The sequence below is a fragment of the Bactrocera neohumeralis genome, chromosome 4 (genome assembly GCF_024586455.1).
Source record: "Bactrocera neohumeralis isolate Rockhampton chromosome 4, APGP_CSIRO_Bneo_wtdbg2-racon-allhic-juicebox.fasta_v2, whole genome shotgun sequence".
In the NCBI taxonomy this organism is placed as follows: Eukaryota; Metazoa; Arthropoda; class Insecta; order Diptera; family Tephritidae; genus Bactrocera; species Bactrocera neohumeralis.
The window spans coordinates 42,249,881-42,263,495 of NC_065921.1; the positions used below are offsets into that span (position 1 = coordinate 42,249,881).

Below are 13,615 nucleotides of genomic sequence, written 5' to 3' on the forward strand. Positions count from 1 at the left end.
CGCTATAGCATACAGCTGCCATACAAACGGAGCGATCAAACGCAAGATAAACATCTTTAGCTAATATAATAATACTTAAGAGTATTATAGCTTCGGTGCAGCTGAAGTTAACGTTTTTTCTTGTTACTGAATTATATTAATATTTTGAAACTGAACTGAACTTTTTACCTTTAAAGTATTCAATTTGTATGCATATGATTAAGATCCAGATGTAATATGTTTTTTAAGAGTACAGGGATCCATTTTTCATTTCTAACCTGAAAATTTTGCTATTGAATTAACGATATTTATATGGTTGAATAGCTAGTCATATTCCACTTTTTATTACAACTACTATGGTATTATCAGAGTTAGCTTTACATTTATACATTATAACGTAACGAAATAAGGGTCTTCAAGATCAAAACGAAAGCACACCGTAACCTGTTTGTAGTAGCATTCACTGAGCTTCCATTAAACAGTTTGTTTACTTAAAAAAACCGTATTAATTTCACGCGTGTATATATATATCAAATTAGGCGCGACCTGCAGCGTGCCACCACCGTACTGGAGATGGTTAAGCGCCGCGAGAAGACGAAACGTGAGCAATTGCATTTATCTATAGAAATCTTCGAGAAGCGATATCAGCTGCGCGACTTCAGTGGTGCTCTGCTCTCCGAATTGAGTTCTTCTCTGAAGAGTTCCAGGTATGTGTCGATATTGCAGCACTTTTACTTGCCACGCGGCGCTTATTTGTTATTAACATCGTTTTTTTGGTCATTTGACAACTTGCAGACCAGCGTTTGCGCCCTTGTATACGAATCAATACTCACACCATGGATCTGCGACAGGCACCACATCCGCTGGTGTGGTGTCGGCCGGTGGGGCGACGCATGCTACTGGCGTTGGCAGTGTACTGGGGCCTGGAGGTTTGCTGGCAGCAGCGGCGGGTGCCAACAATGTGACGCCCGGCAGTGGTGGCCATCTATATGCGTCGGCTTCGCAGTACCTGAATCCTTCGACTCTAACGATTGGTGAGTAACAACAATTCCTTTAGTAAATACAACTCTATTGGGATGTGCAATAAAAATATCATGTCATATGTAGATGCAATCAATGCTGGCGCAAATGGCGGTGGTAATCGCAAGGAGAAACGGACGTACAAGAAGCGGAAACATAAATTGCCGCGCGATAAACAACAGCAGCAGCAGCAACAACAGCATCTAACGCAACAACAGCAACAACAGTATTTGATGGGTGGCGTCGGCAATGGTAATGGCTTGTCAGGGTCAGCGCTGGTCGGTGCAGGTTCGGCGCTAAGCGCGCAGCATTTGCTGCAACTGCATCGTCAGAGCTCGTCGCCCGCTGCCAATGAGTCCAATATCGAAACGGAGGAGGAGGAGTTCGGCAGTGGCGGTTTGGGTTGTGGTGGTGGTGGCGGTCATCATGCGCACAAAATGGGCTCCGAGAGCGAGGAGGAGGCACCGTTTGCATTTAGGCGAAAGCAGCACTGCGACTATCAGAGGGTGAGCTTTTGCGTTGGCTAGAGAGTATGATACTATACATGAGTTTAATACAAATGAACATAGTTTTGTTGAAGCATGTGTATGCTAAAATTTATTTAGTTTTTTCTCAAGTAGAATATTAAATTATTATATTTTTTTAAATATTTCTTTATCGCCTTTATGTTCACAGCCGCGAGGCAATGATGGTAACTGGCCTTGGGAGTCGAAGGACGATAACGGTTTTGGTGATACGAAATATCGCTTTACACTAACATCCATCCGGCATCCCAGGTGTGTATCTTTTTTCCACAGACTCCTTGCGATTTAGTTAATTCGGGTGTGCTTTCCTTTTAGACCACGTTGCATTGGTTTCGCCAGACGTCGCATGGGACGTGGCGGTCGTGTAATGTTAGATCGCATCACCACAACTATGGACGACTTTTGGTCACAGCTGGACTACACGATATTTGAGAGTGATTCCACTTCAGCCGCGGCGAAGTGTGCAAATATCAAAAGCGAACATTTGAAACCCGCCTCACCACCCACAGTTGTTGATCTGCCATTGCCCAATATAACTAATGCAACCAGCTCAAGTACTGCAATGCCTGCATCACAAATACCCGCCAACACGACGATCAAAGTCGAGCCTGTTGAGGTGCCGTCTGGTGTGCCGTCACCCAAACACGACGATACGACCGCACAAGTTAGTGACGATGATGGTGTCGAGGCAGACTTTGATGACGACGACGATTATGAGGAGGTCTTGCGACCAGATGTAAATATCTCACGTGATGCCAACTACATTTCGTCGTTAACAATGTTGCGACATCGACAGCGCCAACGTTTGCGTTTGCAACAGCAGCGTCGTCGCCGTCGACTGCAACGTCAGAAGGCCATTGAGGAGGGTGGTGGTAATTCAGCGGATGGCCAGCACACAAAACGGCGGCGTTTCAATAATGCGAATGTCGTTGTCGATGCTAAAGCTGCGCCTGTGTCACAAACTGTTGCACCAACAAAAGAGCCATTGCCGCGTCGTTTATTGCATCGGCTGTCCAAGTTGATTGATGAGAAGAGCATGAATAGCATAAGTAGTTTCCTGTTGAGCGAAAAGGTGAAGCGTGAAAAGCTGAACGGTGAGGATGTGTCCGATGAAGTCGTGGTCGATTTAGTGCGGCAACAGCAGCACAAGCAACAACAACAGCAGCAGCTGCAACAGCAGTGGCCCAATCATCGATCCAATAACAATTTGATGAACTACAATAACAACAACAATAGCAGTAGTAATATAAATAAAAACGTAAGTGTTAGCGATAAATTTAATGTGATAAAAAGCGAAGGCATTGGCCCAGCAACAGCACCGGCGGGGTCGTCGTCAGTGCCAGCAACAGCAGCAGCAGCTGCCGCAGCTGCTATTACTGCAGCAATGACGTCCGCCACAACGTCCGGTTCCATAACGTCCACACCGTCAGCAACAGCACCGCTAACCAAAGCTATCAAACAAGAACTGATAGATTGCACAAGTGGCGGTGCTTCAGCCGATGATTCGAATGAACCTTTGAGCAGCATAAAGAAGTCGTCGTCCACATTAACGGAGACCACGACCAACTCCGAACTGCAGGTATTGGAAGATGAGGAGAATGTGAATTTGGCACAATTGAGTAGCATAATACGTCACACCGTGAAGAAGGAGCCACTCGACAGCTCCGATATGGCACAGCCAACAAATAACCCAACAACGAAATTCAATTCCACAAATTCCGCGCATGTCAATGTAGACGAGGATGATACCCTGTCGACGCCGCTAAATCAATTGCCCGATGTTATACGCCAGCAGCATCGGTTAACGGTGCAACGCAACAATCAACTGAAGAGCGAGCACAATGATGTTGAGAACGCTTGCAGCAACGGCATAAATATTCTAATCGACAACGACTCAACGACGCAATTCGATGATAATTATGATTATATTGGCAGTCTATCGCCGACCTCCAGCCAACGTTTAGACATTTGCAATGAACTGCTGTCGGAGATACGTCGCGATTGGTTACATTTCCGCCCGAAGACACCGACCGACGAGCTATCCGATAGCGGTGATTGCAAAATGACGGCAACAGAGCCGCTAGTCGAGTGGACGCAACAGACGCCAATAGCCGTTGAAATGCTGCGGCTGTCATGTGACAATATAGAGTCTCGAAAAGATAAGCGTGGCCACAAAACCAATGAGCAGACGCTGAGTAATATGTGGGATACACATTCCGACGATGCGCTCTTCGTAAGCAGCAGCTTCAAGTATGCCGAACTCGAGCCAGACACACAGTTGTTACAAACTTATTATACACCCGATGTAACACGCGGCAGTAGCAAGAGTCCAGATGTCGGTGCAGCCGGGAACTCAAATTCTGCAATTGATTTCAATTTAAGTGGCGACTCGCTCACGGACATAAATCTCCTTGGTGACGGCGATGAAACGGATGAAAATATGCTAGTGAATATATTAAAGGAATGCGACGACATCAAGACGCTTAATCAGGCTACGAACTTTTGGAATGGCATATTGGAAGGTGAAGCCGAGGTTGACGAAGTTGCAGCGGATGTGGATACCGATTTGCTGGACTGCATCGATGATAAAACGAAAATCAAAGCTCGCTCGTCACGCGCCAAGAGCGGTGGCAAATGGCACAGTAGTTGTGCCACATATGGCGGTACAAGTTTCCACATCAATGACATCAGCAACACACTACCGGATGACGTATTTTTCCAAAAGGTTCAACCGAAAGCCGAGCCAGTCGATGCCAGCGACGTTAAAACGGCTGCAACATTGCCTGCTACTGATGCGACAGTGAAGACAGAGCCCGTTGATGATGTGCTCCCGGTCCCGGCGCTTGCGACTAGCGGGTTGGTAAGCACGCAGCAGGCGACCACTTCGATCGCAAGCATACCCGCGCAAATATTGCAAAATACGGCTGCGACCGGCGTTAGTTTCAGCAGTAACAGCGGCGGCGCTGCAAATGTCGCCAGCGTGCCACAATTCATTGCCAACAACGTGCAACCGCAGCTTATAGCCACAACCGGTGTTGTACATCAACGACAGCCACAAGCACAGCTGCATGTGCAGCAACAGATAGTCACGCAGCAGCAGCCGCAACAACAACAACAGCACCATCAGACGCAGATGCACTTGCAAGAGGTGGCGGCGGTTGGCGACATTATAACGGTGACCTCGTCGAATGTGCCGGCATTGCAGCCGCAGCAGCAGCAGCAACAACAACAACAGCAGCAGCAATTCCAGCAAGTGCAGGTGCAACAGCAGCAGCAACAGCAACATCAACATCAAATATTACAGTTGCGTCAGCCACGCTTACAAAATGTCATGCAACAGTTCCAACAACGCCAACAAATACTGCAAATGCAACGTGATATCTTGTCCGGGGGTCCGGTCATCACACAATACGTGTCCGCCACACCAACGAATGCTGGTACTACAACCGTCACAACAACGCCACTACGTCAGCCGACGCTCACACCGATTGGCGCCACAGCGATGGGGAATCACACCATCTACACGACCAGCACAGCGGCCGATGGCACCATCATTGGTGGCACACAAAAAATCTACATACAAAAAGCCACACCCGCATTCACCAGCGGCACGTTATCCGCATCATCGGCGCAAGTTCCTAATAGCCAATCATCCACAAATACAGCGCCAACATCGGTTATAACGCTGTCCAATGTGAAATTCGAAAATAATAGTGATGGCAATGCGTCGAGCTGCCAGGCAAATACAACATCATCGTCGGCGGCAAACACGAATATACTGACCATTGATGGCAATGCTGTGACGGCGTCGAATATGAGCTCTACAGGTTCCGGTGTGAATATTATCAGTACGTCGGGTGGACATCAAGTGGCTGTGCATAGTATTAGCGGCGGTGCCGTACAACATTTGACTAATGCCAGCGGCAGTGGTGGCACAGTGCAACACTTGTCGTCGTCAGCGTCCGTCGGCACGACACCACTCATTGTCACAACAACGACCCGCCAAGCACAACAGCAACAACAGCACCAGCAGCTGGTGCCTCAGCAAACGCAGCAGATTGTGTGGCGGCAGATAAGTGGTGGTTCGGCAAATGCAACTTCCAGCGGTGCCACGACGGTGAGTGGTGCTGATGCTGCGGCGGCGATGGCGGCGGCAGCAGCCGCAGCAGGTTCGACCGGCAATAAGATTGTATGGGCCAGTCGACCGGGTCAAAAGCGCCAGCTGAACGGTCCAGATGGTGCGACAGGTAAGTCAATTGGATTTTAATATATTTATATATTCGTGCAACATATTGCAGTTTTCTTTAATACTTTTGTTCACCTCTCAAATATAACCGAATTCATTTCTAACCTAATCTTTAAATTTAGAAATTTCCTTTTCTCCCCACGAAACTGCAAAGTTGTCAGAATCGCCGTTAACGGGTCACTATAGAATATAGCTCCTATACAAACTGAATGACCAAACTCATTTTTTTCTTAATATTTTTTTTTATATAAATAATTTCAGTAAATTTAATGTTGCTGTATAAATTTATAAAAAAATGTTAAAAAAAATTACAAAAAATATTTGATTGTTATTTCAGATATAAACAAATTGTTGTTGAATCGCAAATTCTCACAACGAAAAATAATCACCCAAGCGGCACAACAACATCAAATCCAAATCTCAAAGCATTTACAACAATTGCATCACCAGCAGCAGCAACAACAACAGCAGCAACAAGATGATGATGGCGCCGCGAATGAAGGCCAAACGAATTCCGGTGGTGGCGGTGGCGTTACAACAACATTAGTTGGTACAACATCCCAGGTCGCACAGCAGTTGCAGAAGGTTCAAATGCAAGGAGGCAAAGTGATAAAGATGTCCTCATACCCGCTGCTCGTGTCCGAGTTGAATGTCGCGCAACAACAACAGCAACACCACCAGCAACAACAAAAGCACAATTCGGCAGCAATTGCGGCCAACCACAACTACAGTTTGCAACCAACGACAGCGATAATAACGTCCACACAATCGGTGACACAGCAACAGGGCAGCGGTGGCGGCAATAAAATCTACTTGACCAGCAACAATACCAGCGGAGGAGGCACCAACTTCACCATCGCCACAGCTAGCGAATTGGCCAATGCTGTTGCCGTGCAACAGGCCAATAGCAACAATAATAGTGGCGGCAGCAGTAACGGCAATAGCAACAGCAACAACAGCATAACACAGAAGTTGCATCACTACAAAGAACTGCAGAACTCCAATTTGAAGGTGAACTTCGTGTCCACCGCCAATGCGAGTGGCGGTGGCAGTGGTGGCGTAGGCAGCGCTGTGAGTGTGCATCATGGCAGTATCGTAGTGGACGCAAAGACCGTGGCGGCCGCAGTCAGTCAGTCGCAACAGCAACAACAACAACAGGCATCAGTGCAACAGCAGGCTGTGGTGTTAAATAAGGCGACAGCGAATGCAAATTTGCAACAACAAAAACTGAAACGTGAACGCATACTGAACATAATCGGCGCCTCTAATATGGAGGTGAACGCCACGAATGCGGCGGTGAGTTCGGCTGGTGCTGGCGAGAATAGTAAACGCGTGCTATACACAAGTCTGTTGAACGTCAAACCGTTGCAGAAGAACAACTCTGGGCAGATGCAGATGCAAATCGGACCCGGTGGCATGACACATGCGCTGCTACGCGGACGCATCGGCAACAATCAGACAATATTCACCAACATGCGCACGCTGCCCATAGCGACGAGCTCTGCCGTCGGCAATGCAACCACCGTGCAACAATTGCAAGTGGCGGCGGCCAACAATAGCAGCGGCAGCGGTGGCGGTGGCAATGGCATGAGCGTGAGTTTGGCGCAAGTGACAACGAACGCGACGACACTGTCCTCGTCTGTGGCGGTGCATCAGCAATCGCTGGTGAATATAGTCTCCTCGAATTCCACAGCTGCGGCGGCCGATGTTATAACCACAACAGCCGGTGGTGGTGTGCTAACGACCAGCTGCAATGATCTCAAGAGCATTGAGAATGTTGTTGGCAGCAGCAACAACAGTAGTAATGGCAACAGTAATGCAACAGCGGCGCTAATTAGCAGTGGCGGCAGTAATAGCAACAGTAATAGTAATAGCAATAGTAGTAGCAGCGGTGGCGGCGGTAATTCGAACCATGCGATATCAGCGACTGCAAACAATAACGCGCTCGCCTCTGCAATTATAAACAGGTGAGACACGGGGAGCTAACTAACACTAAGAACAAATGATTATGAGTATGTGTGCGCCGCACAGATGGGCGCAGCCGTCGCCGTTGTCGCAGGTCGAGCGGTGGCAGCAGCAACATGTCGCATTTGGTGTGTCGCAGCTGCAGTAGCGGCAGCAGCAGCAGTGGTTGCCGTCATGATTGCATTGTTGCCGCGTAAAATTCATCTGCCGTTGACGACAAACGCGTCTAGGCCGTAGAGAAAGCTTTGAAGGTGTTGTTGTGTGGTTATTGGCCAACGGTATCAAGTAGGCGCCCGAGCCAAATATTGCTGAGTGTATTCTGTTGTTCGTGCAAAAACACACAATAGCTGGACTGTGAAGAGGTGCACCAAGTGTTGAGTGAATGGCGGTGTTATTGTGTGCATAATGCGAGCACCAACAAGTTGACCGCACCAAAACGGTGTCATAGCCGCCAGTGGAGCGTGCCCACCAGCAAGTCAACAACAACCTTCTCACAACTCTTCAATCAACAACTCTTCAATCAACATGAGCAAGTGGCAACAGCGCTAAAGGCGGCGGCGTCGCAGCAGTGGTAGCAGCAGCAGCAGCAGCAACGGCAACAACAGCAGCAAAACAACAACTTATACCTTACCAATCTCTTGTAATTTTACTAGATGTTGTTGTTAATAATTAATAATGTACTTGTAGATTATATATTAATTTATATATACATATATATGCATCTTATACATATATATCTATATGCATACATATATACTTAATGAGTTGAGCTGATATGATATATGAAAACGAAAGAAATGAAAAGTAAACGAAAACAGAAAAAACAACAAACCAGAAAGCTAAATGATTAATGCATCAAAGAGCATAGGTGAATATGTAAAAAGAAAAACACCGTTACAACAAATGAAGTGTGTCACATTGTGCAGTCAAAGTCCTAGTTGATGAGCGTATAAATTGGAAAATGCAAATTATGTAAACGCAGAAAAACAGAGAGCGCGTGGAATAAATTGTGGCGAAAGGGCGTTAAAGCGCGGAGGAGCAGTAGTAGTAGTCAGCAGTGCAGGGGCGCCCAAACTTACTTCTTTGCCGCTAATTACTTTAAATATTTCAAATATTGGCAATATATGGCTTATCTAATTTTTTTACTGTTAGCTGAACCGTATGTACATATGTATATAAATCATTATTGGCTGCCCTTAAACGCATGCTAGCTGATTTAAAATATACTAAAATTAGTAAAAAAGCGGTGAATCAAAGCAAAAAATATTAAAAAATTTTTTTAATTGACAATTTTGAAATATTTGCGCCGCTGGGTGGTTTGTGCGTAAAAAAAGGGGAATCAAAAGCAAATTTTTTTTTTTTAATTTTCAAATTTATTTAAATAATGACTGATATATTCACGCAATATTAAAATTGAATTTTCAAACATTAGGACGCTTCAAAAAATATTCCGCGAAGATTTTTGAAATTCGTATAAAAAAAGAAATAATACAATTTATTAAATTTATTCTCAATTTGTCTACACTCTAAAGAACGCTACAAAATTATTTTTTTCTGCGCTAATTCCCAATTTTTTCGCACAAGTCATTCCATCGCCGTACTCAAATACAAAAGAAGATAACATTTTTGTGATCAGTTCATTAGCTAAACATCTGCTTAAGTTGTATGAAAGAAAAAAACAACAACAAAAAAAATTATACATTTTCATTTCTTGTAATTAGTATATTTGCGTTATTTTTTTTAGTTACTTTTCTGTTTTGTTTTAGTTTTTTTTCTAAAAAAAATCGTTATATAGATAATACGTTCATAGGTAGGCGATAGAAATAAATTAAGTAACGCCTTAGTTATTAATTTCTACTACCACATTTTTTTTTATTTTTTTACGCTAATAAAAATTGTAAATCATTAAAAGAGAGAAAAAGAAAAGAAATATGGATAGTTAGAAATACAAGTAAAAGCCTCGAGGAGCAGAGTGCATACATACTAAGCTATTATAGTGAGAAATAGTATGTGTGTGTGTGTGTGTTTGAGAAGAAGGAGAGGAGAGAGGTGGGAGAGAATAAAGAGTTAGATACGTCGAGCATGCGGCAGACATTTAAGTGCTGCCGTTAAAAGTTGAAATACGACTTTCGCTTATTATGATATATGTATATCAGATCTTATTTTCAAGATCGACTTTTTACTTTTTAATAAAATCAAAGGAAATAAATATAAAATAAATAAAAAAAAACTATTTAATCAGCTTACAACCGATTTGCTTTTGTAGTTATTGCAGTAGTGTGGCAGTGTGTCGCTTTTTCTTGACATTTGAATTGCAACAGAGTGCATTTGATGCAGTGACTTTGGAGCGAAACTAATTTTTGAAAACACTTTTTGTCAAAAACAATAATTTTTTCGGCTTTAAAACATTTAATTAATTAAGAGTTTCAGTTATTTAAATTAAAAAACTAAGTAACGAAATTTTTGTTATTAAATTTTTAATAGCTAACGAAATTTTAATTTTTCTTATAATTAATAAAAAACATTTTTTTTAAATAAATTTTTGTTATTAAATTTTTAATAATTAATGAAAATTTAATTTTTTTATAATTAATAAAAAATATTTTTTTAAAGAAAATTTATAAATATAAAATACATTATATAAAATTAAAAAAAAAAATTATTTTTTTTTTTTCATTATAAAAAATATTAAACTTTTATTCATTATTCAAATAAAAAATAATACTTTTTCTTATTAAAAAAATATTTTTTTTCGTTAATAAATTTTATTTTTTCGTTATTAAATTTTTTTTTTTCGTTATTAAATTTTTTTTTTTATTATTAAAAATTTAATTTATTAAAAAATTAGAATCCTGTTCAGCGGTAATCGCATTTAAAATATATTTATTTCGAAATTTTTGGACAAATTTTCTTTTCAAGCAACTTTTTCTCAAAAATCAGTAAACAATTTCTTGAGGATAGTTTATTTTGAAGCAAATATGCGAGGAAAAATATTTCTGAAAAAGTTAGCAATGCGAAACAAATTTCATGTTTTTTAGTTTTCTGGATTAAAAGCCAATTTTGAGCATTTGAATTAAAAAAGGAAATAAAATAACATAGCAAAACAAATTAATTAATGTCTGAAATGAAAGTAATTAATTAATTTATGGAATTAAGCAAAACAAATAAATTAATTTCTATTTTTTTTTCTCTCTAAAATTGCGCAACTCAGACCATTTTTGTGCTTGGCAATTTTGTCTATTATTCTGACCGCATTTTCCAATACTACACACACATCCACTGCATCGGCTTACAACGAAGGCAATCGGTTGTTGGCAAATACGAAACTCCATACAATCCATAAAAACTCTGCAATACACGCCCAAATACTTCCGCATATACATATGTACAAATAGCACCGCAAAGGGAGGTTAAAACCTTTAGGAGAAAATATGAAATTTAAAAATATATATATTTAAATGTATATACTTATACATAAAAATACAGTAATATTAAAAAATAATAAAAATAGCATTTACGAAAAAAATTATGAAAATTTGTTCTCGAATGACTGTTACTGTAAATTTATTGAAATTGGTAATCAAAAAACAAAAAAAAACAATAATTTGAAAACTCTATACCGTTAAAATAAAATCTAACAGCTGAGCGTGTTGCAAATATGTGACTAAATTTCAAAAAACAACAACACAAATACATTAAAACAACAAAATAATAACTAAATGCAACAAAAAAAAAAAAATAAATTGTTTCCGTTCAATTCTTCTATGCATTGCAATTTCTTAAATTAATATAATAATTTGTATAACACCACTACATACATACATACATACCAACATATATACGTACAGAAGCTCAAGCGGTCGCTCTCATACATTTCCAGTCACCTCCCATTTTTGTTTTAATTCTTTTTTTTTTTAGTTTCGACCCCCAAAACAGTACTGCTATCATATACGCCCACATCCAAAAACAAAACTCATACACATACACTCAAAAACATTAGAGAACACAGGAAGAAGAAAATAAATGTAATAACAATTATAAAAATATGATAATACGAAAACGTTGAAGTAATGAAACAAATATGTAAATAGTTAATAGTAATGCTAATGATGAATAAATTAAACTTAATTATTATAAACTAAATTATAAACAAATTAATATTAATGTTAATATTAAAAGTTATGTACTAAATAATTATAATTACAAAATATATTAGCGGTAATAAACGACTTCAAAGCGAGACAAAAAAAGAATAGCAAAAACAAACAAACAGCTTTTTTAAGATGCAACTTGCAACAAGGAAATGCGCAGATGTAAAGTGTGCGAAAAACGGTGTGCTTGTGTGTGTGCGTGCTGCCGACGGAGCGACGGAATCACTTGACTTCGTGTGGGTGAGTTTTGTGTGCGATCAACATCCTTCTAATTTCATTTCGCTCCTAAAAGCTTTGAGGCATTTTTAATGATTGTGGGCAATGACGTTTACTTTAGATTTTTTCGCAACTTCTGTGAGCTGATTCGAGGATTCTTTTTGTTTGCTGTTATCGTTCTTCTATTCGCTTTATTCACAGGGTAACAATTATTTTCGGAAGTTTCCGCTTTTTGCGACTAAAAACCGAACTTGGTTCATATATTAAATTTTTTCTTACATTTTAGTTTTCGGTATTTCAAATTTAAATCAAATTCAATAAAGTGGGAATTTAAATATTTTGCATTTGCATTACAAACTTCAAAAGACAAATTTTTTCAGTTTTAAAAATTGTGCTTATAACAACAGTACTTTGGGCGGTAAGAAAAATTCTTTTTATTTTGTTATAAAAATTCATTACAGTCATTATATTGAAAAATCATTTGCAAAAAATGCTTGAATTTTGAAAAAAATTCTTTAAAAATAAGAAAATAAAATAAATCGCATAGCTTCAACTTTTTCTAACCACACTTTTTGATTTCATTGTGGTTGTGCTCTTAGTTCAACTATATGCGTAGCCTTAGGATTTTATGTTTATTTGGAATTCAAAAAAAAATTAAAAGTTATATGTATAACTAAAAAATAGCTATCGAAAAATATAGAAAGAATTAAAAGTAAAAAAAACTAAAAATCATTTGAAGTTTTAAAAATTATTAATAAAAGATGCAACAAATTACTTTAAAAAATATACAAATAACCTGTTTTTAAACCAATCAAATGCAAAAAAATTGGAATTGCATTTTCAAGGTCAGAACTTTTTTGATTTGCATATATTTTTATGGACACGAGGTATTTCCAATATTTGAAGTAATCGCTCAGCATTTTTTAGTAGATTATAACAAAAATATCTATTTTAACTTCAAACAACACTTTTTAAAGTTTTTAAAATTTTTTTTTTAATATTTTTATATAAATTCGAAATTTTACCACTGAATGTGATTAAAACAAAAAAAATAAAAATAATAATTTTTTTCCTCACTAAAATTAATTTAAATAAATTAGATTTTCTTATTATGTTGTGTTTAAATAAAACCTTAAAATATGTTTCAAACTATTTTTTAATGGCTTTTCCTTAATATTGAAATATTAATTTGATTTATTTGAAGTGGAGATAATTCTTCCAAAAATCGTATGAAAAAATATATGTTTTAATATGTACATATGTACATATGTATGTCTAACAATTTTTTAATTTGGTCTGAATATTTTATTACATCTAATTTTTTTAATACTTCCGTAAGCTGGAAAATTTTGTTTTTAACTTTTCGATAAAAATGATGCAAAAATAGTTGGTTTAAAAAATTATTTTTATAAAAAATTTAATTAAATATAAATTAAAAGTAAATAAAAAATAATATGAAATGAAATAAAGTAAAATACAAAAATTATTTTAGTTTGCATGCTAGAAAAAGTGTT

At 39.1% G+C, this 13,615-nt stretch overlaps 1 protein-coding gene across 3 annotated transcripts in view; it reads left to right on the top strand.

The window, feature by feature from the left end:
- Positions 1 to 9,035, top strand: part of LOC126755879 (uncharacterized) — a 30,748-nt gene extending 21,713 nt beyond the window's left edge. For all 3 annotated transcript variants that reach the window (XM_050468595.1, XM_050468596.1, XM_050468597.1), the window contains exons 6-11: positions 519 to 686; positions 775 to 1,013; positions 1,087 to 1,505; positions 1,675 to 1,775; positions 1,839 to 5,770; positions 6,107 to 9,035. In XM_050468595.1, the coding sequence (XP_050324552.1) occupies positions 519 to 686; positions 775 to 1,013; positions 1,087 to 1,505; positions 1,675 to 1,775; positions 1,839 to 5,770; positions 6,107 to 7,740 (6,493 nt within the window). In that variant the 3' untranslated portion in view covers positions 7,741 to 9,035. The remainder of the gene's footprint in view (positions 1 to 518; positions 687 to 774; positions 1,014 to 1,086; positions 1,506 to 1,674; positions 1,776 to 1,838; positions 5,771 to 6,106) is intronic.
- The last annotated feature ends 4,580 nt before the right edge of the window (positions 9,036 to 13,615 follow it).